This window comes from Coenobita brevimanus, chromosome 85, assembly GCF_032717465.1.
Source record: "Coenobita brevimanus isolate Jiangsu-jjx chromosome 85, ASM3271746v2, whole genome shotgun sequence".
NCBI classification, from domain to species: Eukaryota; Metazoa; Arthropoda; class Malacostraca; order Decapoda; family Coenobitidae; genus Coenobita; species Coenobita brevimanus.
The window spans coordinates 14,512,814-14,538,309 of NC_137038.1; the positions used below are offsets into that span (position 1 = coordinate 14,512,814).

Sequence of the window (25,496 nt, forward strand, 5' to 3'; positions counted from 1 at the left end):
ACTTGTGGAGACCTCTGAAGTTGGGTAATTCTCCACTTTACACTTCCCGACAACCCGTAATATGATTACCACAGCCAGATATTATCACTATAAACACTACTCTATGATTTTCAAGTTGTTTGAGATCCATACTCCCAAAAAAAACCCACTGTGAAAGCAATGAAAATTACGAGCACGTCTGACCGTCGCACTGGCACTAGTTCGCTCTTGGTACTCTGTCATTTATTATTCATAAAACCCCTCACACTTTATATTTCTATTACTATATAACACTTATATATATCTACAGTCTTTATCCATAAGTTTCCTTCAGTAGCATTAGTTTACTGTCACTGTAGGGATTCAATTTCTTTTAGTAAAATACGTAGCATTCACTTTCTCGTCCTGTATACTAGCATTGAGAGTGAATGTCACTTTCATCTTCACTCTCATAACTCATAGCATTCAGACATGCTAGAGTGAAACTTTCACTTTCATTACTCCTAGGGTGTATACTCGTATTCTTATAATACTACTCATTTACATATCAATTTACGTTCTCTATTTTATTTACGTTACTTACATTTCTATTTTATTTACACTGTGTTATGCACTGTCACTTGAAGTAACTTATAAAACTATTTTCCATTGTTCACGTATATTTACATTCATTACTTTCACTTGCTGTTTACACATTATTTACACATTATTAACAATTCCACTTGCACTGTTTTACTCAATAGAAAGATCGTAGTCACTCTTTTATCAATTGTCAGCCTTTTACCTCTTTCCACACGAGGTTTAGTAGGGGGTAAAGGTCACGGGGCCCTTTGCATGGGGGTGAAAAAGTCCCTGAAGTCAGCAAGAAGAAACATACGTACCCCCACTTCGGAAGATGAGAGTAAACTGATAACGGAGGGCCGGGGTAGAGGCCTACTTAGGGGATATTCAGTGCTACCAATGTTAGCTCTTGAAACAGCTATGTCTAGCACTGAAATGATTGGCAGGAAATCTAGACAATACATTATAAATTAGGTAGTTCCAGGTGAATGTAAATATCACTTAGGCTTCTCCCTTCCCTCCTTACATGTATATTTATTACGAAAATAGATTATATGGCATATTTCAAGGGGAAAAAAACAGCGAAAATTAGCGAACGAGTGTACGTGAGGTGTTGTCAGATGATACTTAGCCAATTCCAGGTGTATGGCACTCTCACTTACCTTATTTCTTTCTTGTATATATTATTTGGTATAAGAATAGGACATAGGGCTTATTTCAATGGATGAAATCAGTGAAAAATTCCAGGGAAGATTTACTTAGCGTAGCACGGCCGGGCAGGCAAGAGGATAGGGTAATGGAGGGGGGGTAGGGAGGGGAGTCAAGAACGGGGAGAAATGGCTAAATTGTCAACAATGTAGCAGCCGTGGCTCAGTGGGTTAGAGCGCTCCGCTCTGACCGAAGGGTCGGAGGATCGAATCCACCCAAGGGTCATTGGTAGACATCAGGAAGGGCATCCGGTCATAAAATGCTACACGCTCCAGTCCAAAAGTCCTCTACCCAGGGGCAACGCCTTAGCCTTTCGGGGATACCTGGCGTAAAACCAATTTATTTTTTTTTTTTTTATATAATGGATGGGAGTACAGATGAGATTAGGAGTGCTGACTAGTGTTAGACATTGGAGGTACTGATAGATGATACAAGCCCCCACTTGGAAGCCCGGGTGAATTCAAAATAACACAGAATCACAAAAGCGACGCCCCGCGGTATGATCCCTTGCTCCCAAGCGTCACGAAAGTGACGCCCAGCGGTTAAGGGGTTAAACATTAGTGGGTAATCCTATGGAAGATTCTGTTGGGTTGATAGGTGTAAAAACTAAGTCTTTGATGCATTAAAAACAAGATTATTTTTATCCCAGTCAGAGATACAAGCCAAGTCAGACATTAGGTGTACCCTTGTTTGTTGAAGTAACTGCTGAGATGGATGTTGCAGAAACCGAATGGAAAGGTGAAGGGTGGAATCATCAGCATATGAGTGGATAGTATTAGATGTACAGCTTAGAAGATCATTGATGAATAAAAGGAAGAGAAATGGTGATAGGACAGAGCCCTGAGGAACACCATTGTTGATAGATCTAGGAGAAGAACTATGGCTGTCTACAACAGCAGCTACAGAACAATCAGAAAGGAAGCTATAGATGAAGGCACAGTTAGAAGGATAGAAACCGTAAGAGGGCAGTTTGGAAATTAAAGCTTTATGCCAGACTCGATCGAAAGCCTTTAAGATGTCAAGTGGAATGTAAAAGGAGCCTCGAAAGGAGGATGATCAGGAGTGTGAAAGGTATGTGAGAAGATCGCCAGTGGAGCATCCCTGACGGAACCCATATTGACAATCAGAAAGAAGGTTGTGACAGGAAAGATGTTTTAAAATTTTTCTGTTAAGAACAAAATTGAAAACTTTTGAGACACAGGGTGTTAAAGCAATTGGATGATAGTTAGATGGTTGGGAATAGTCACCCTTCTTTGGGTCTGGCTGAATGAGAGCAAACTTCCAGCAAGAATGAAAGGTATAAGTTGAAAGATGAAGGCGAAAGAGTTTACCTAATCAGGTTGTAAGCACAAAAGCACAGTTCTTGAGGACAACAGAAAGGATTCCATCAAGCCCATATGGTCAAAGTCCCCAAGCTGGCCGAATCAGTGGAAACGTACTGGTCTTGCACGAGTAACACAAAGCCTACACCACAAGCAGAGCAAAAACGCCTATCCATCTCCTCACCATACAGTCAGAGTTCCCCTGCAGCTCTCCCATCTCCCTCCCACCATCCCTCCTCTGTCCCCTCCCATGCTCACCATTGCCAGGCTAATCTCTCTCCCTGTCCCTGAGTCCTTCCCCACCCTCCCTGTATCGCTGAGTTTTTTGTTTTTTGGCAATTTATTTAAATGTATAGTAATCAGAGGGGCCTCTGTCTTATTAGAGTAATGGGAAAAGTATATGGTAGGATACTTATTGACAGAGTTATGGAAATAACAGAGAAATTAAGTGGAGAGGAACGGAGAGGTTTTAGAAAAGGAAGAGGTTGTGTAGATCTGACAATCATTCTTAAATCTTTAGTATAAAAGTTTCTTGAGAAGGGAAAGAAATTGTATGCAGTCTTCATGGATTTGGAGAAAGCATATGACAGGGTGGATAGACAAGGAATTTGGAAAGCATCAAGAATACAGGCATACCCCACTTTAATGAACCAACTGGTTAAGTAAAAACCCATCGTTAGGCAGAGTATTGTATCTCAGGGTAGATTTACCATGTAAATTATAGGAATGCATTTTTGAGCCTTGGGTTTCCCCCCTAACCAAGTCCTAAACCCTCCCAAATGAGTCCAAAAACAAGTTTAAAGCAATCTAAATGACCTCACAGCTGTAAAAGAAGCTAACCTAAGACTAAAACCGGTGCCCGTCTTGTACATAGTCAAGGTCACTGAAGAATGCCATCTCTGACACATATTCAAACTCAGTAGAGCAGAATCAACTGCACTGTATACAATCCCACCATCAGATGGTCCCGGGACAATTAAATAAACATCTATTATGCATAATAAAAATGTAAGAATGACACAGAATAATCCAAAATGTGAATTGTTGTGAGGGAGAATCGTTGATGTTTTGTTGGGGCATTCTCGACAGGGAATGCGATTGATGATGTGATCAGGATAGCCTTTTCAAAGGCCCCTCCTTATGTCATTTTTGACACTGTTCTGGTTGCTGAGCTCCTTTATTTTCTTCTCTCTTATACTCCAACATTTATTTAGGAATTCCTTTGTATTTTCAAAGCGTTTTTCCTCAAACAGCCTGAATGTAAACACATGATTTATTGGTCATAGTTTTCATCAATGCAGCAAATATCTACTCTTTAAAGCTTTCATAATTATTAATATTTATTTAAAATTATTATTCTGTATTCCATGATAGGTTAGATGTTTAATGGTCAAACACGAAATATTCTTTGTTGCATCAACTAGCTGTACACAATGCTTTGTACCTGGCCTGATGAGCGAGAATCCATACCCCAAATGACTGTGTTCACTCCACCTATGGCTAAAACACATTAATCTAAGTCTAAAATCAGATCATAAATCAACCTAAACACAAAATTTTAGTCTAAAATATCAACAAAATCAGTTTTTACAAATCAAAACCCATCACAAAACCAGGGGTATGCCTACAATAGGCAGGGTAGGGTGGTATTTCTACCCCCATCACTATTCCGGGGTATCACATCTAGGGGTACCGTAAATCGAGTTTGCCTGTATATGGAGTAAATGGGAAGTTGTTGAATGCCGTGAAGAGTAGGTATGAGGGTGCTAAGGCTGCAGTGTGTGTGGACAGTGAACTGAGTGAATTTCTCTATCTGAAGGTTGGATTGAAACAGGGATGTGTCATATCTCCATGGCTGTTCAATCTGTATATGGATGGGGTTATAGAAGAGGTGTAAGGTAGGGCGCTGGATGTTAGAGCGGCCCTAATGAGAGAGGGCAGTGTTTGGAAACTCCCTGTACTGCTATTTGCAGATGATGCTGTGTTGTTAAGTGAAAATGAAGGGAGCCTGCAAGGCTTGCTGAATGAGTTTGGAAGAGTGTGTAAGAAACGGTACCTAAAGGTGAATCAAGGGATGTGCAAAATTATGGCCTTCAGGAGAAATGAAGCCACTGAATATACAGTGAAATTGGATGAGGAGGAAATGGAAAATGTGTGTGTTTACGTGCTTAGGTAGTGTGATGAGTAAGGATGGAAGTCTAGTGGGTGAAGTGCTTGAAGAGGTACAACAAGGAAGAAAGGTTGCTGGTTCTTTGAAAGTGGTGCTAAGAAACAGAGAAATGAGCATGGAAGTAAAAAAGTCGCTGCATGACAGCATTGTGATACCAACTCTGATGTGTGGGAGTGAAGCTTGGACCTTGTTGGAGGGACACAAGTCAAGAGTGAGGGCGGTGGAAATGAGTTATCTGAGCGGAGCATGTGCGGTCACATTGAGAGACAGACTGACAAATAAGGAAATGAAGAAGCGTTGTGGCGTGGATGCAGAAGTGACAGAAAGCGTTAGGAGAAATACACTGAGGTGGTTTGGCCATACGGAAAGCAAGAGACTGACGAGGAGAGTGTATGAGTGAGGTGGAGGGAGGGGAGAGGGAGAGGGAGGACAAGGATAAAATTGAGGGATGGAATGGAGAGGTGGAGGAGGAGGGGGAGAGGGAGGGAGAGGACAAGGATGAGATGGAGGGATGGAGTGGAGAGGCATATGAGACAGGGGTGTGTGAGTTGGGAGCAGTGCAGTGAAATGATGGGGGCAGGTGACATGGAGGTGATTTTTTTTTGGACACCCCTTCCGGGATTAAGACGTCTGGCAGTAGATAGACAGACAGATTATTGGTTGTGTCAAAATTCCAAAACACCATGAGAAAGCTCATGCAATTCTGTATATATATATAGACATATGCTTAGCTCTTCCACCGTGCGGGCAAAATTTTGTGCTAGGATGTTGAGAAGTTTTTTGAAGGTATTATTTACTCTTGAACAAGTATATTCTCACTGCATTTCTGTACTTTTACTCATCAGTTTTGTGTATTTTTATTAGCTTATAGTATAAATACCAGCAAAGATGATGGTATGCAATTTATACCAATATAACCATACTTGGACATGGGAAAGCTTTTCTTTGAGCCACGGAAGCAGCCATCAGTCTGTTGTTGTCCCACAAACTTTTTAAAACTTATGGTTCTTGGAAGGGTTAAAGATACTTATTGCAACTGTCATCTTCACAGATTTTTTTTTTTATTTGTGGGCATTTGTTTACAGCTTTCTTAGTGTCTATTATTATACTGGATATTCCCACGCGTGTTTTGATGTCTAAGTACTGTACAACTGAAACACCAGAGAACACTGCCAAAATCAGGAGGGGTACTGTACATTACAGGTTGGATATTTGTGGATTTCTGCTGTTTATGCAATGTTTTCTTAGTGTCTAGCATTACACTGGAGATTTCCATGTATGTTTTGATGTCTAAATACTGCTGGAAGACCAGAGAACACTGCCAAAATTAGGAAGAGTACTGTACATATAGGTTGGGTATAGGTAGTAGGTTGGGTATAGGCAGGGTATGGGTACAGTAGAGGATACTCCTCTGTGTCTGGATTTTGCCCGTATCCAGGCATGTCTTTGGCTCTATTACGTCGGATAATCGAGAGATTACTGTACTAACCCCTCCGTGGCTGAAGGCCCGGAATTTTCCGTGCACACCAGGCCGAAGCCGGGGTCATTTTTTTTAAGTTTCGAAAATTGATTTTTTTTTTTCTTGCCATATTGAAGAGAAAGTTCAGATGCACCTAACAGTGCAAATCCCAGCTTCCTAGACGCATTTTATGGCTTGCAGTGGAGCGCAGAAGTTGCAGAAATATCGGCAACCGATATCGCCGCCCAGGGGCACTGCCACAACGCAACTGGGCAGGTGTTGTTATTTTTTTTTTTTTACCTCCCAAAACAATAAGAATGGTGCTGGAACGTTATGCATATATGAGATATGATGATATTGAATGATTTCAGTACATAATCTGTTAGGAATGGCTGGAAAAAAAAAATATTTATGAATCCTTTTTCACCTTTTTGATATAAAATATGTTTATGGTAGTTTCGTGTTATTTTTTATGTTATCATTGTGTCCATGCTTGGAAAAGGGAGCAAAAGAGTTGAATTCTCGGTCCTAAATGAGAAAACTGCACCTCCTCCAAGGTTAGACTCTGCCACAGGAGAATAAAGTGGAGGGTCAGATCCGATTAGCAATGTGGAGGTTGAGTCGCAACTTTGAGCTCGCACACCACAAGCATGGCTAAAAATAGAATCGTAATGCAGTTTCAGAAGTTTAATTATTATGAATACAGATACAAAGCAGAAATAAATAAGTTTACAGACAGGGGAAAATGTATTTTTTCCGTAATAACATGTTCATCTTTCTCTATCATTTTACGTTCATCTTTACCATTTAACCTTGTTATTTTCGCAATATATATTGCTGTCTCGTAAACAGGGTGGTTGTATGTGTTTAGCAAGGGAGGAAAAAGGTTGTATTTTCTGTCTGGGTTGAGATAATGGGTGTAACTATGTGTTTTTAGGCATGGCCACGAGGGAAAAAATCATACATCCACTCGTCATGACAGCAGGTGGTGAACTGACAGATGATATGTGAAAGTGTGACGTCAAGGTCAGTCTCATGTCCCAGATTTTCGTTCACTTCCCGAAGATTTTCAGCTTTCTATAAGTTGCACTGCATCAATTGATCCAAACCATTACAGCAAACCTGAGCAAATAGGTAAAGATACCAAGACAAAAATGTATTTTTCACTTATAATTATGTCTTTTTTGTATGTGCCTGTATTACCTCATAATCGTAAGCAGGTGGTTGTGTGTGTTTTGCAAGAGAGGACAAAGATGATATGTTTTGCCTGGGTCGAGATAATGGGTGTAGTTGTGCTTGTTTAGGCATGGCTAGGAGTGAAAAAATAAAAAAACCACTCATCACAGCTGCAGGCTTTGAACTACTTGATGAGGTGTATGGGAGTGTAGTGTAGGTCAGTTTGAAAACGTTCAGAACATTCCCAAAAATTTTTGCAGTTTTTTATAAGCCGCGCTCAAACGACGCCTGCTGCCACTGACCGGCTAAACGTCATTCGACGCCGATGGCCATGGAGGGGTTAAGTTACAAAACAGGTGTCTGGGTAACAATATTCCTTCACACTGAATCAGGCAAAGCAATGAACGAAATCTTCAATAAAAATCATATTAATGTTTCTCCCATCCATATCCAATATCCCGATATCAACAGTAAATATCAGTACTGTACTGTACATAGTTTGGTAAAATATATATATATATATATATATATATATATATATATATATATATATATATATATTAGGTACTTATTTATAGCCAAGCATGGTTCTTTGAACTTTGAATTCGAGGAAAGGTTAAAGAAGGCTAGTCAGGCAATGGGAATGCTTAAAAATATTTGGAATAATAAAAATTTTTCTGTGCATACAAAAATCAAACTTTATAAGGTAATGGTTAGGAGTATCTTAATTTATGGACACGAGTCTTGGTACAGCACAGTGACTATGGAAAATAAATTCTTGGTGTTTGAAAACAAAGCACTCAGAAGAATATTAGGAGTTAAGTGGTGGGAAAGGATACCAAATAGTAGAATTAGAGAAATAACGGGAGTGCAGCCGGTCGATGAATATGTTAGGTTCTCGCGATGGAAGTGGCTAGGACATGTGTATAGGAGACAGGGAATAGTACGAGGTACACCAGGGTGGATGGCACTTGGTAGCAGAGGTAGAGGAAGGCCAAAAGAGAAGTGGGTGAGGACAATGAGACGGGAAGCTGGAGATGAGTGTTGGGGAGATCTTGAGGAGTTAGCACAAGATAGGATGTGGTGGTGTGAGTTCATCGAGGCCCTATGCATCCCCGAGGGTGCCACAGGTTGATATATATATATATATATATATATATATATATATATATATATATATTGTTACATAGCCTATGATTTCATCATCCTTTGTGTAATTTTAACGTACAGTATGCTGCATGTTTGATCACGAGCGTGTTCTGCCTCAGTCCCCCCCTTCTACCGTTATAGTAGAGTAAGTCGTTCTTTCTGTTGTTCAGAGCAGGATTGTCAGCTCTTTGTCCCCTATGGCTTCATTTGCGCGTCCTTCTTACAAGTTGTATCAAGCTCTGCTGGCCCCTATATAATGGGCTCAGTCTCTGCATTATTGCCACTTAGATCTACTCCTCATTTTGTTCACATCTCTGTCCTCCCCTGTACAGTTATTATTATTGTGAGTTTCTCAGGAAGTCTCCAACCATCTAGCAGCTGTGTGTAATTTGAGTATAACTGTTGTTGCATTTTTTCTTGTACTGTGTAGCATAAGGCCTAGTAGGGTTTTTGTAATTTGTGTGGGGTTCTTGTTGTCAGCCATCATTAATAATAGTTTGTATCTGTAATAATATATCTGGCCTTCACTGAGTATTATCTGGTATCTCATTTTAACAGAGCTGACTTAGATAAATTTACTCTTGCTAATTTTGTGTTAATAGAGGCTATTGCAGTTAACCATATATTTAACCTGTTTTTTGCCATTACATTATCCTTATGAGTCCTGAATGTTTTGTTGTTAGTTTGAGCATTAAACTTTAACTTGTAATTTTACCTAACTCTTTTGCTTTGAACCTGGAACTTTACGGGACAGTAGTGACTCTTAGTATTCTCACTTAATGTGTACATTATCTTTCTCTGTTCCATAACATAAATTTGGCGACCTCGCCAGGATATTCAGGATATTATCATAAGGATATTGCTTGATATTTTGTGACTGTGATTTATTCATGATGTCTACTATTTCTACACTTGATGAAGCCAAAGATTTTTTGTCAAATGTGCAAACAGTGTGTGATGTAGAAAACAGAACAAAGAATGAACTTAAGCTTGTTGCTCAACAATTGGGAATTGCTGTTCGCTCTCATCATTCTAAAGATCAAATTGTTGACATGATTAATGAAAGCTTGTTTAATGTAACTCCTCGAAATGAGCAAACGCAGATTGAATTAGCTAAGTTACAGCTAGCCCTGCAGAAGGCCCGTGCTAAGGAGGCTGAATTTCAGGCAAATGCTCGTATTCAAGAGGCACAGGTACAGGCTCAGGCACAAGTTGAACTTGCCAGGATTCAGGCAGACCATGAGTATCGCATGAAACAAGGTGGAACTGGATCATCTAGCTCTGATGATTTTGATGTGGCTAAAAATGTTAAACTTGTCCCTCCTTTTAATGAATCTGATTTAACAAAGTATTTTCAGTTGTTTGAGAGGGTAGCTACAGGTTTTAATTGGCCTAAAAAGTATTGGCCAGTACTCCTTCAAACTGTTCTCACCGGTAAAGCTCAAGTAACTTATGCATCTTTGCCTCAGGATCAATCTGATGATTATGATGTAGTTAAGAGCTTGATTCTTAAGGCCTATGAGCTTGTTCCTGAAGCCTATAGAGTAAAATTTAGGACAACTTACAAGCAAGATAAGCAATCCCATGTTGAGTATGCAAAAATCAAAGAAGATCTGTTAGAGCAGTGGTTAAATTCTAAGAATGTGGATTCTGATTTTGGTAAGTTTAAGCAGATGATTTTGCTGGAGGACTTAAAAAGGTGTATTTATAAAGATGTAAGCCTATATATTGATGAGAGAAGAATAGATAATTTGTCTGATGCTGCAGTTTTAGCTGATGAATATGTTCTCACTCACAAGAGATATTCTAAAGAAAAAGGGAAAGCTGAGAGTAAGTACGTTGCCTCTACTCAGAGTACAGGTAACAGGAAAGAGAATAAAGATGATGTTTCTCAGGAAGTAAATACCAGCTCCACCTCTAGATTTCAGAAAAGTAAATGTACTTATTGTAGTAAGCTTGGTCATACTACGGAGAAATGTTTCAGGAGACAGCGTGATGTGAACAATAAGGAGTCTTTAAATATTAAGTCAATTGGTCTAGTGTCCACCCTTGAGAGTTCCCAGAATTCTTTAACCGAGTTAACTGAACCTGCTTTGAGGGGTAACTTAAATTCTCATGATGGAGCTCCTCTTTTGAGCAGTAACGTGGGTGACACTCTCAAGAGTTCATGTGCTAATTTCCTGTCTGATGGTTTTGTCAGTCCTCTGGACAGTAATGACAGGAAATCAGTTCAAATATATCATGATACAGGTGCTTGCCAATCCCTTATGCTGACCAGTGTTCTAGGCTCTAATGTTAATTCCTCTGATGAAACTGTAATCTTACAAGGTGTAGGGAATAATTACTACTCTGTCCCTCTGTGCAGAGTGAATTTAGAGTCTGGTTTTGCTAATGGTTCCATTATGGTTGGGTTGGTTGAGACACTCCCAATGTCAGGTGTAACTTTCTTACTTGGAAATGATATTGGTGGAAGTCAAGTGTGTCCAGCTCCTCAGTTGTCTACTGAGCCAGTGGCTGCGTCCCAGGATTGTGATGTCCCTGATGCGTTCCCTGCATGTGCTGTCACTAGGGCTAAGTCTAAAGTTACTGGTGATTTAGAGGATAATGATGATGATGATGTTATCCTAGCTGACACTTTTCTTGCTAATTTGGACCACTCACCAGATGAGGCAGTACCCCGTAGTGTTGATAATTTGTCTCGTCAAGAGTTGGTTGAGTTGCAAGTTGCTGACCCTGAGTTGAAAGGTCTAGCTAACTCTGCTTGCAGTGAGGAAGAGTCAACTGGTGCTTCTACTTGTTATTATATAAAGTCAGGAGTACTTATGAGGAAGTGGAGATCCCCAACAGCATCAGCCGACTGTGAATGGGAGGTTGTACATCAAGTTGTCATCCCTCGTGTTTGTAGGCAGGATATCATTAGAGTGGCTCATGATTCCAGTTTGGCAGGACACCTTGGAGTGAGGAAGACTGTGGCACGCATTTTGAAACACTTCTACTGGCCAGGTATCTTCAGGGATGTTTCCTGGTATTGTAAGTCTTGTCACACCTGTCAAGTTGTGGGGAAGTGTAATCAGACTGACAAGGTTGCACCTCTAGTTCCCATTCCTCCTTTTGAGGCGCCATTCACCCGTGTGTTGGTGGATATTGTGGGCCCTCTTCCTAAAACTTCTTCAGGATTTTCTTATGTGCTGACCCTGATTGATATGGCTACTCGTTATCCTGAAGCCATTCCATTTAGAAATATCTCAGCAAAGAACGTGGTTAAGGAAATGCTAGGGTTCTTCACAAAGTTTGGTCTGCCCAAGGAGGTACAGTCAGACCGAGGAAGTAATTTCATGTCAAATGTTTTCAAGCAGTCTCTGAAAGAGTTGGGCATCACCCAGATCACGTGTTCAGCTTACAATCCCCAGACCCAAGGAGCGTTGGAGAGATATCATCAAACACTCAAATCGATGCTCAAGAAATACCGTTTGGAACATCAGAAAGACTGGGATAAAGGTCTGCCATTCGTTGTGTTTGCTGCAAGAGAATCTCCAAATGAATCACTGGGCTTCTCACCCTTTGAACTACTGTTTGGCCATGAAGTAAGAGGACCCCTTAAGCTACTCAAGGAATGCTGGCTGTTGGAGGAAGATGACGTCAAACTGCTGGAGTATGTGATGAAGTTCAAAGAACGGCTGTCCACTGCTTTACAGCTGGCGAGAGAGAATTTAGGAGCTGCTCAGGAGAAGATGAAGACTTGGTATGATAAGAAGTCCAGGTTACGCCACTTTCAGCCAGGAGATCAGGTTTTGATTCTGCTACCAGTTCATGGGCAACCTCTTCAAGCCAAGTTTAGTGGTCCTTATTTCGTGTAGAAGAAACTCAGTGATGTCAACTATGTCACTGCCACACCAGATCGTAGAAAGAACAAGCAACTATGTCACATCAACATGCTAAAGTTATATCACAGGCGGGACGAAAATAATCCAGTCTGCACTGTAGCTGTTCCACCCGAGTCTGCAAGTGAAGCTCTCCCATGCAGTATGAGCCTGAGTGATAGTTTGGGGAAGAATCCTGATATCATGAATGATCTCCAGACTAAGCTTTCTCATCTACCTCCCGAGGAAAGGCAGGAGTTTTCAGCATTACTGCAGGAGTACCCGCAAGTGTTCCGTGCCACTCCAGGAAGAACCACTGTGTTGATGCATGATGTTGATGTTGGAGACGCAAAGCCAATTAAACTGCCTCCTTACCGTGTGAACCCAGTGAAAGTTCCTCTCATCGAGAAGGAGCTTGGCTACCTGTTGGACCACAAGATGATTGAGCCCTGTCAGAGCGAGTGGAGTTCTCCTGTCACTCTAGTCCCTAAGCCAGGTGGGTCACAGCGGCTTTGCATTGACTACAGACGTGTTAATCAGATAACCAAAACAGACACTTACCCTCTCCCTCGTGTGGAAGATTGCATAGACAAGATCGGAAAGGCTAGGTACATAAGTAAGTTTGATTTGTTTTAAGGGATACTGGCAAGTACCTATGACTGAACGTGCTAGGGAGATCTCATGTTTTGTAACACTAGGAAAGACTTTTGCATGTTCTGTAATGCCATATGGTATGAAGAATGCACCAGCCACATTTCAGAAGCTCATGAATGTTGTAACAGAGGGTTTGGCAGGGTGTGTTGTTTATATTGATGATGTATTAATCTTCAGTGACAACTGGAAAGATCACCTATGTCATGTCAGTAAATTTCTTGACCGTTTAGTTCAGGCTAATCTTGTAGCTAATTTATCAAAGTGTGAGTTTGGTCAAGCTAAAGTTCAGTACCTTGGGTACGTAATTGGTGATGGACATGTTGCACCACCAGCAGCTAAGGTTCAGGTTATAAGTGATCTTCCCAGACCTAAAAGTAGGAAAGAGCTACAAAGATTTTTGGGAATGGTAGGTTATTACAGGAGATTTGTTCTTAACTTTTCAATTCTTGTATCACCACTTACAGACCTACTGAAAAAGGGAGTTAAACTTGTCTGGACCGATAACTGTGAATCCTCTTTCAACAAACTTAAAGCTATCCTATTAAGTCAGCCAGAGCTCGCTACTCCAAATTTTGCTAAGCCTTTTAAGATGTCTGTTGATGCAAGTGATACAGGAGCTGGGGCTGTTTTGCTGCAAGAGGATGATCAGGGTATTGAACACCCTGTATCTTATTACAGTAAGAAGTTCACTCCACCTCAAAAGAACTACTCAACTGTTGAGAAAGAGCTTTTGGCCTTGATTTTGGGTTTACAGCATTTTTCAATTTATTTGTGTTCTGGTTTTGACCCCATAATCATTTATACCGATCATAACCCACTGAAATTCTTTAGTAAGTTTAAAGATAAAAATCAGAGATTGACAAGATGGAGTCTACTTCTTCAGGAGTATTCATTAGACATACAACATGTCAAGGGGAAAGAAAATGTTATTGCAGATTGCTTATCTAGACTTTAGAAAGATTGTTTTAGAGTAATAAGAAATTTCCTTTGTAAATTTCTTTTTCTTTGTGGGGAGGTGTTACATAGCCTATGATTTCATCATCCTTTGTGTAACTTTAACATACAGTATGCTGCATGTTTGATCACGAGCGTGTTCTGCCTCAGTCCCCCCCTTCTACCATTACAGTAGAGTAAGTCGTTCTTTCTGTTGTTCAGAGCAGGATTGTCAGCTCTTTGTCCCCTATGGCTTCATTTGCGCGTCCTTCTTACAAGTTGTATCAAGCTCTGCTGGCCCCTATATAATGGGCTCAGTCTCTGCATTATTGCCACTTAGATCTACTCCTCATTTTGTTCACATCTCTGTCCTCCCCTGTACAGTTATTATTATTGTGAGTTTCTCAGGAAGTCTCCAACCATCTAGCAGCTGTGTGTAATTTGAGTATAATTGTTGTTGCATTTTTTCTTGTACTGTGTAGCATAAGGCCTAGTAGGGCTTTTGTAATTTGTGTGGGGTTCTTGTTGTCAGCCATCATTAATAATAGTTTGTATCTGTAATAATATATCTGGCCTTCACTGAGTATTATCTGGTATCTCATTTTAACAGGGCTGACTTAGATAAATTTACTCTTGCTAATTTCGTGTTAATAGAGGCTATTGCAGTTAACCATATATTTAACCTGTTTTCTGCCATTACATTATCCTTATGAGTCCTGAATGTTTTGTTGTTAGTTTGAGCATTAAACTTTAACTTGTAATTTTACCTAACTCTTTTGTTTTGAACCTGGAACTTTATGGGACAGTAGTGACTCTTAGTATTCTCACTTAATGTGTACATTATCTTTCTCTGTTCCGTAACAATATATATATATATATATATATATATATATATATATATATATATATATATCAGCGATATATCAGTTCAGTGAATCGTATTGGTAGCAGCAATACACCAAACTGTGAGGAGTTTGGAAGAAAGAAAAAGAAACTGGGCAAATACATCATGGATTCCACCAAACAGCAGAGCCCCAAATAAATGAAGACCTATAACAAGGACTTACAATATACCCAAGTGCTGCAGTGGATACCTTCATGTAGTGGCACCAATATGAAGAAGCAGCCCTTCTGCTTAGTCAAACAAATGTTCAGCTCCTCCCTATCCCCCCAGAAGAGATTGGTTTAGTGCAAGAGAAGCTTCAGTCTGCAGTCCACCAGGTTAACGTTTCAGATAAATCTGAGGCAATAACAACATAAACAACCATATAGGTACCAATTTCCCTTCTGCAGCTGTCCCTCTCCTGTCACCCTCGTTCATCACCCACCCCTGTCCCCAGCCCTCTTGACTCACCAGACATGCGTGCTCCACCAAAGGGCTGTTGGGCCACCACAGAGCCAGTGGATTTGTCATTGATGTAGAAGTTGCCTGCAGAATCCTTCAGTGCATCTGTTGCTTTGTTTAGCCATGCCCTGGTAAAAATTAGATACATAATTCTCACTCAGGTATTCTTGTTCATGTAAGATCAGCAGATTAAAGCAAAGCTCTCTGACATTTTGGAGCCTAATCTGGGGATAAAAGATGTTCCATGTACAATCCCCCACACTTCCATGCTTGCAAAACATGTATGGGAAATAAGGTCAATATATTTCTATAACAATACAGAAGGGGTTTTAAGGCACTAACTCCTACTCTTTCCATTGCCAAGCACAAAACACATGGGTACTGGTAGCATTCTTTTTCCTCAGTTCCAACAGATAATAATACACCAATATGTAAATTCTGTAAATAGTGTAAATATACAGTACACTGTTATTACCACAAAGACAAATGTAGTACTGTACAGTATTGTAAATGTGTATCATATGTTATCATTTGCTTGTTATAGGACTTGGCTGTGACTTGTTTCATCATTTAATTCATGGATGTTAACTTCATACTGACTTCCTTCACAGTCTTGAACTAATCAGCAATGAAAACATGATATTGAAACAGCAGACAAACCTGTCCACCGAAGAGGTGCTGATGTTGTCACATATACCTAATAATTTTCTGGATTACTTCTCTTGCTATAAATAAATCTATACACCCACCATTCAGGCACCTGATGAAATGCTACCTTCAGGTGACTACAGTGAGTGGCAAACCAAATGGTTTCTTGTGGTCCAGCAAACCACTGACTGTGCTGGGTGGTAACCATATAACTAAATGGATGGATGGTGCTCTAGTGGGCTAAGGCAAAGATGTGGTCCAGTGCATTTATGTCTAAGGGGTGGTTAAGCTTTTCTGGCTACATACAACTCAGGGGTTGGGACTGGCCACTCTCACCTTATATGTCTATGCAGCCTAGACCTAGGCACCTGGATTCCTGTATGGAGCAAGAAATCATTGGATGATAGATACCAGTACATCAATTACTGAAAGCTGAACCATTATTTCTTTCTACCATGTTTCTGGCTAACTCTTTTCTTCCTATGCTCTGTAAATCTGAATATTTGCAGATGGATATTTACTGTACTTACTCATCCTGTGCAAAGATGGCACCAGTGAGAGCATAGGGTGTGGAGGTATTGGCGAGGTCAATCATCTTGTCCACCTGGGCATCAGGATACACATAAACAGTGAGGACAGGACCAAAGATCTCTTCAGTCATGATGCGGTCTTTGGGGTCCTTTGTCTCTACGATGGTTGGCTCCACAAAATACCCAACACTGATGAAAGAAGGGAGTGGGAAACTTATGTGAGGATGGAAGTGAGTTGCTAAACAATGATCAAAGACTCACTGAAAGAGGGTGTATAATACTTGACAAAAAGTTGATTAATTATTTAATGAGCATGACTGAAATGACTTGCTGGCATGTGAAGAACACCCTTGCTAATACCATCATAACAATCATAAGTGAGATAGCCAGAGCACTCTTCAATACAGATTACCCATATGGAATTAAAATGTAGAGTGGTGCCATCTAAGCTGCTAAAAGAAAACAAAGCTTACAGATACAACAACAAACATATATCTGTACACCCTTGTGCATTTCCACATAATACAGGCAGCATTATCATTCCACTCTTGGTAAAGTGTGAATCCTGTGTTGATCAGCTCATTTTCCAAACCACCACTGGCAGGGATGAGAAGGCAGTTTGGGTATGTATAGAGTCATGGGGGCAGGGTGTGGGTTGAGTGATGAGGTATACTGCCTGAGAAGATTAAGAGAATAGATGGCTGGGAAAAAGCAAGATTTAGCTCAATCATATTATTAAATAAGCCTTTAATTACAGAAGTTAAAAATGTAAAGAATAACTTTACAGCAATTCATTTACAAATAATTTATAAGAGAACAGTAAAACAAAAAATTCCCCCTATTCAGTATACAACCCCCATACATCCACATCCACAGTGGTCACAGGAAGACTGCATGATTTTTTTTTTTTTTTTTATTACTAGTACAAAAATTGGAATGTCAGCATCAATGATAATGAGCTGTTGCTGTTGACCAACCCTAGTCTATCTTGCAAAGCAGACCCATCAATTCCAGGGAAGCAACTGGATCTGCAGGGCTGTCCCATGCAGTGAACTGACGTTCCCTTGTAGCTGGCAGTGCCTCACCACAGTGAGGTGTGAGGAATATTGTGGAGGTTTGGTTCCTGGATAACCACTGCATTTGCATCTCTACACCCAGTTAACATGGGCACCATAGCAGGCTCACTTCATCCCATAATTTGGTTATATGGTTACCACCCAGTGTTGCAAATCATTTCTTGGGACAGACTTTTCACTCAGTGTAGCATCACATGAAAATCAAAGAAGAGTAATAAAAAGTGACTGGAGGGAAATAGGATGAGAGGAAGGCAGACACAGAGACTGAATGAGAATGGGGAGCACTACACCAAATGAATGGCTAATGGATGCTACCACCTACCATCATAAAATGAGTACTAGTAATTCATTCCATTTGTATCAACAACATATATTTAGGAATCATAATGTCCTGTAAATTATTACAAAAACATTCTCTGTTGCCAGACACATTAATCCTGTAAGGGGTGGCCACAAACAAATTGCCTCCATGACGTCCTGTCCCCTGCCATTTCACTGCCCTCCCACCAGCTCACCCCCCTCTCTCTTATATCTCTCCATTCCATCCCTCCATCTCATCCTCAGCCTTCCACTCCCTCTCCCCACCCCCTCTACTTCACTCACATACACTCTCCTCATCAGTTTCTCATTTTCCATCCTCTCCATATGGCCAAATTACCTCAATGTATTTCTCCTAATGCTTTCTATCACATCCATATCCACACCACAATGCTCCTTCACTTCCTCATATGTCAGTCTGTCTCTCCATGTAACTCCACATGCTCCACTCAAATAACTCATTTCCACTGCTCTCACTCTTGACTTGAGTCCTTCCAACAAGGTCCAAAGCTTCACTTTCAAAGATTAGTGTTGGTATCACAGTACTATCAGGCAGCGACTTTTTTACTTCCATGCTCACTTCCCTGTTCCTTATCACTGCTTTCAAAGAACCAGCAACCTTTCTTCCTTGCTGTACTCCTTCAAGCACTTCATCCTCCAAATTTCCATCCTAACTCATCACATTACCCAAGTACTTAAATGCACTCACACTTTCCATTCCCTCACCATCCAACCTCACTGTATGTTCAGTGACTTAATTTCTCTCGAAAGCCATAACTTTACTCTTCCATACAATCACCTTTAGATTCTGCTTCTTAAACACTCTCCCAAACTCAATCATAAAGCCTTGCAGTTCCCCTTCATCTTCACTTAACAATACAATATAATCTGCAAACAACAATACAGGAAGTTTCCAAATGCTTTCCTCTCTCATTAGGGCCGCTCCAATATTCACTATTCTACGTTATATTTCTTTTATAACCCCATCATTATACAGACTGAATAACCATGGAAACATGGCCCATCCCTGTTTCGTCCCAACATTCAGGCAGAAAAATTCACATAGTTCACTATTCACACACACTGCAGCCTTAGCACCACTATACATGCTCTTCACGGCACTGAACGACTTCCTATTAACTCCACATATTCCAAGCATTTTCCACATTTGTTGACCAGCCACTGTCATATGCTTTCTCCAAATCCATGGAGGCAACATATAACTTCTTTCCCTTCTCTAGAAACTTTTCCACTAAAGACCTAAGGATGAATATCTGAACTACACGACCTCTTCCCTTCCTAAAACCTCCCTATACTTCTCCAACTAATTCCTCTGTTACTTCCCTAACTCTGTCAATAAGTATCCTACCATATACTGTACTTTGCCAATTACTCTAAGAAGACAAATGCCCCTATGATTACCATACACTTCTTTTCCCCTTGTCCTTTGTCTATCTATCTATCTATAGCCCGACGCCCTAATCCCGCAAAGGGTGGCCGCAGACAAAACGCCTCCAAGTCACTCTGTCACCCACCATTTGACTCCCCTCCCCCCAACTCACCCCCCCCTCCCTCATATACCTCTCAACTCCATCCCTCCACCTCATCCTCGGTCTACCCCTCCCTCTCCCTCCCTCCACCTCACCTACATACACCCTCTTAGTCAGTCTTTCATTCTCCATCCTCTCCACATGTCCAAACCACCTCAGTGTATTTCTCCTAATCTTTTCAACCACATCCACATCTACCCCACAACGTTCCTTCACTTCTTCATTCGTCAACCTGTCCCTCCATGTCACTCCACATGCTCCTCTCAAGTAACTCATTTCCACTGCTCTCACTCTTGACTTGTTCCCCTCTTGCAAGGTCCACGCCTCGCTTCCATACGTCAGGGTAGGGATCACAATACCATCATGCAGTGACTTCTTAACTTCCATACTCACCTCCCTATTTCTCATCACTGCTTTCAGTGTGCCAACAACCTTCCTTCCCTGCTGTACCCTTTCACGTACTTCATCCCCCAAAGTTCCATCCTTACTCATCACACTACCCAAGTACTTGAATGCACTCACATTCTCCATATCCTCACCATCCAACCTCACTGCACACTCTGTGACTTCATTCCTCTCAAACACCATAACTTTACTTTTGTTTACATTAACTTTCAGCTTCCTCCTCCTACACACTGTCCCAAATTCATTCACCAAACCTTGCAACTCCCATTCATCTTCACTCAACAATACTGTATCATCAGCAAACAGCAACACCGGAAGCTTCCAAATCTCACCCTCATTCATTAAGGCCACCCCCACATCCACTGCCCTACCTTGTACCTCCTTTACGACCCCATCCATATATATATTAAACAGCCAAGGAGACATTACACACCCCTGTTTCAGTCCCACATTGAGATCAAAGAACTCACTCAGCTCACCATCCACTCGCACCGTAGCCCTAGCTCCCTCGTACATACTCTTCACAGCACTCAACAATTTCCCCTCCACTCCATATATTCTTAATACCTTCCACATACCTTTCCTATCTATTCTGTCATAAGCTTTCTCCAAGTCCATGAAGGCAGCGTACACTTTCCTTCCCTTCTCTAGATACTTCTCCACTAAACATCTTAGAACAAATATCTGATCTACACACCCTTTTCCCTTCCTAAATCCCCCTTGTTCTTCTCCTTTGTACAGGTGAATAATTATACCTGACTTCCAATCCTGTGAGACTCTACCTTCCACCTAAGACAATCTGCACATCTTCCATATCCATTCTACTACCGTGCTATCTCTCCCCCATTACTCATCATTTCACCACACATTCCATCAACTCCTATGGCTTTCCCTATTTTGACTCTCTTCATTGCTTCTACTACTTCCATCCAACCAATCTCTTCATCCTTTCTCACCACCCTCCTTCTCCCAGTCATTCCCCAGCCACTTATACTCGCAATACTTTCATTCTCTTTGTTTAACAGCTCCTTAAAGTGTTCTCTCCATCTGCTCACTTTTTCTCCCTTCACCACTATCAATCTCCCATTTTTATTACTAACTTCTTTATCACTCCATCTAACTCTCTTTACCTCCTTCCAGAACATCTTTTACATTCCTTCCATTTTGCACTCAATTTCCTTCCAATTTCTCCATCTACTCTCTCCTTAATAATATTTTCACCTCTCTCTTCCTCCCTCCACATAACTCTCTCTTCCGTCTCTCAACTTTCTCCATGCCTCTGCTTCCCATCCACTCACTATATCCTTTTTTTTTGTGCCACAGCTTGCCTCACCTCTTTATTCCACCATGCTGTTCCTTGCATCCCCTTTCATCTTCTCTTCACCCCACACACCACTTCACATGCGGAACAGATTTCTTCTGTAAAAATTTTGCATACTCTTTCCACCTCCACAATCTGCTCCAAATCATATTTATCCAAACACTCCTCAACTTCTCTCTTGTATTTTGCCTTTTTTCCATCATCTTGCAACCTTTCTACCTTCCTTGTATGGACTACTACTTCCTGTCCTTCCCTCCTTCTATTCCTCAATTGCACCTGAACCTTGACTTTCACCACCACCAAGTGGTGGTCAGAAAGTCCACTCCTTCAATCTCTGTATGCTCTTGCTGTCCGTGTCGTTTTATATACCCTCTTTATGTATTTACCCAATATACCTAACTGAGATACACACGAAATATGTTATGCTCGTGGGTTCCCATCGCTGTTTCTCAGTAAGTCAAATTTAGCTTTAAACTCGTTTAAGTTTTTACACTGGATGATCTCTTTGTCCAGGCTATTCCATAAATCTATACTTCTGTAAGGAAAGCTATATATCTCGATATCCTTCAAGCAGCTTGACTTTTTCAATTTCATTCTGTGTCCTCTTGTTGCTCTCTTATCCCATAAAACAGATCTTCTCGGTCAATTTTATCTACTCCCACCATGGTCCTGAACACTCCAATCATGTCTCCTCTCTTTCTCCTTTCCTCTAAGGAAGGCAAATCCAGCTTTTTCCAGCCTCTCTCTGTATGACAGGTCTGCCAGACTGGGGACCATTTTGGTTGCTGTTCTTTGTATTCTCTCAATCTTGTTTATATCTTTCTTTTTGTGTGGGGACCACACTACCGCTGCATATTCTAACCCGGGGCGGATCATGGCCACTATCAATTTTTTCATCATCTCCTCATCCATATAATGAAATGCTACTCTTATGTTAGTCAGGAGTTTATAAGTCTCTCTAACTATCTTATTAATGTGCTTTTCAGATGACAAACTATCTTGGACCAGCACTCCTAAGTCTTTCTCTTCTCTCATTTTAGTGATTAATTCATTACCCAACAAATAAGTCAATGATGGCCTCTTGGTACTTTACCCATTTCCAATATTTTACATTCCTTTACATATTTCATTTCCCACGTCCGGCTCCAATCGTGTATCCTATCCAGATCCTCCTGCAGCATTATACAATCCTCTTCAACCTCTATCTTCCTCAAGATCTTTACATCATCAGCAAACAGACTTGCATAACTGTTCACTCTATCTACCATATCATTTACGTAAATCAGGAACATTACTGGCGCCAACACCGAGCCTTGGGGGACTCCACTTGTTACTTCCCTCCATCCAGACATCCTATCCTTTATTACTGTCCTCATTTGTCTGCCTCTCAAAAAGTCTCTCATCCATTTCAGGAGTTTCCCCTTCAGTCCTCCAAAATATTCTAGTTTCCACATTAGTCTCTTATGAGGTACCTTGTCAAAGGCCTTCTCTAAGTCTAAGTACACACAATCCACCCAACCATCTCTCTCCTGTACCACGTCATTCACTCTTGAGTAAAAGCTCAACAAGTTAGAAACACATGACCTTCCACTTCAGAATCCAAACTGACATTCAGCCAAAATATTCATCTCTTCCAGATATTTTATCCATCTGTCTTTCAGGATTCTCTAACACAATTTTGCGACCATGCTGGTTAGAGACACTGGTCTATAATTCAGGGGTTCTTCCCTGTTTCCTCCCTTATAAATTGGTACCACATTTGCCCTCTTCCATTCTTGTGGCACATTCCCCTCTTCCAGAGAACACATGATTAAACTGTGAATTTTATCTGCCAGTTGTTCTCTGCATTCCTTCAGTACCCAATTAGAAATTCCATCAGGTCCTGGGGCTTTCCTTACATCTTGAGTTTCCAGTAATTTATACACTTCCTGTACCTCCACTTTTATATCTTTTATCACCGGTACATTTCTAGTGACTCCCTCCCCTTCCACAAACTCATTTGCATTAGTGAAAACTGATTGGAAACATTTGTTCATTATTTCAGCTTGCATTGCTGCATCTTTATAGACCTCTCCTACTTTCAATTTAGTGATTCCTTTCCTTTGTTTCAATTTGCCATTAACAAATCTATAGAACAGTTTGGGTTCATCCTTGCATTTGTCTATTATACCTTTTTCAAAATTCCTTTCTTCTTCTCTACACATTCTTGGTAATCATTTCTAGTTCATTTATATTCTTCCTTTGTTCTGGTGTTGCCCCTCTTTCTCCAGTTGTTCCACACTTTATCTCTTTCTTTTTTTGCTATCATACACCTTTTATTAAACCACTCCTTTTTCCTGTTTTCTTTCCCTCTTACTCTTGGTACAAATTTTTCCACTCCCAAATTGTCAAGGTCTAGAAAGATATCCCACTTCCTTTGTATCTCTCTTGTTTCTCTGGATTTTCTCCAATCCACATTTTCAAAAAAGTTTCTCAGTCCTGTGAAATTAGCTTTCCCAAAGTTGTATCTTCCCTGTCTATGAAGCTCGTCTCTTGGCTCGACGTTCCCTATTATCATCTGGAACTCAATGACCACATGATCACTTTTTCCTATAGGACAGAAATATTTTAATGATTCTATTACATCAGGTTCTTTGGTAAACAGTAAATCTAACCTTGCTGGTGTGTCCTCACCTCGGAACCGTGTCTCTTCCCTGACCCATTGCGTCATCACATTATTCATTATTATATTTAATAATATAGTGCCCCACGAGTCCTCGCTGCCTCCTGAGTCCCATTCCTCCCAGTTCACCTCTTTACAGTTAAAGTCACCCACCAAAATTATATTATTGCTTTTCTCAATTATTTTTTGTAAAAAGCTAGCTATATCTGATGGACAGTGTGAAGAGAGCGCTGGATGCGAGAGGGATGTCTGTTGAGCAAGGAAGAGTGGCTGTGCGTGACAGAAATAAATGGAGAGAAATTGTGAATGAATAAGTGATGACGCAGCCCTGAGGGGATATTCTCCCGCATTTGGTCTGATCAGCTAGTCAGGTCAGGTGCGGGTAAGGGGATGGGTCTGTTATGATGTGGCAGGGGTAAACCAGTTCTGCTGTCGGGCCCTGCTGCGGATGTCACTGATTGCATTGCCCAGTTGACCCTTGTGCGGTGTGGTGCGGTGAGGATCTGTCCGTTCTCCCCTTTGGGGCTAAGATGCGAATGAATGTGTTTGAATGGATGAGTAAATGGAGAGTGAGTCGTCCTGTCTCGGCTACCTCCCTTTCCTTGGGGGAAGCAGCCTAGGTATATAGATAGATAGATAGACATCTGACAACATCTCATGATATTCGTCATCATTCCATGCTCTTGTCTTAGGGGGAACATACACTACCGCCATATCTCTCGACTTTCTCTCCAGTTTCTAATTTCATATATATCACATCAGCCCTGCCTTCTCTCATTTCCATGGTATCTACATTTATGTTGTTCTTCACTGCTATCATCACTCCTCCTCCCGTTTTTTCTTTTCGGTCTATTCTCCACAGATTGTATTTACCATCTCCCAAATGAACATCAATATCCTCTCTTAATCTGGTCTCTATAAAGCACATGACATCAGGTTCATATTCTCTCAAGAAATCATTAATTTCAAGCCTGGCCGAAATTAAACCATCAATATTAGTGTATATCACCTTTAAATTATTTTTCATGTTTTTTATACCCTCTTATCTTCTTCTCTCCGTCAGTACTACTTCCTCAATTTCTAATCTTTCACAGCTATCCCCCTTAGTTTCCTTTGCTTCTATTTCCTTATATACCACTTCCTTACTTTCATATCCAATAAACTCCAAAAAAAAGTATTACAATCTTCCTCTGTCCTCTTATCATTTTTTTCCTTTGCTTGATCCTTTAATGATTTTAAAACTTCTCTTTCTTCTTCATTTAAATCTTTTCTTATTATAATATTTTCCATTCCAGCCTCTTTGCTTAATTTCCGGGTCATTTTGAGTACATCATTTACTAAACTTTCTAATGTCAACTTGACTCTCATTGGTCTTGTTTTCCCTTTCCTAAAAGGCCCTATCCTCCTTACTTCCTCAAATTCTTTTACCCACTTGTCTCCTTCAGGGTCAATTTTGCCTAATATACCTCTCACCAGGTTCGTGTCTCTCTCGAGTCTCACGAATCTAACCTTTTCTTCCTCTTCCCTGTTTCCAAATATTACCACGCATCTGTTCCCTTCTACAGTTTCTCTCACTATTTTCTATTTTTTCTTCAGTATTTTCCCTACATTTTCTTCCATCTTTTTCTTGTTCATTTCCCTTTCTTCCTGGATGATTTCTCTTAAGCTGA

The 25,496-nt window shown here is 40.7% G+C and overlaps 1 protein-coding gene across 1 annotated transcript in view; it reads right to left on the bottom strand.

Moving 5' to 3' along the window:
* P5CDh1 (delta-1-Pyrroline-5-carboxylate dehydrogenase 1) overlaps positions 1-25,496 on the bottom strand; it is a 156,177-nt gene that overhangs the window by 82,838 nt on the left and 47,843 nt on the right. The window contains exons 4-5 of the mRNA XM_080280638.1: positions 16,495-16,683; positions 15,326-15,444 (exon numbers count right to left, since the gene is read on the bottom strand). Coding sequence (XP_080136764.1) covers positions 15,326-15,444; positions 16,495-16,683 — 308 coding nt within the window. The remainder of the gene's footprint in view (positions 1-15,325; positions 15,445-16,494; positions 16,684-25,496) is intronic.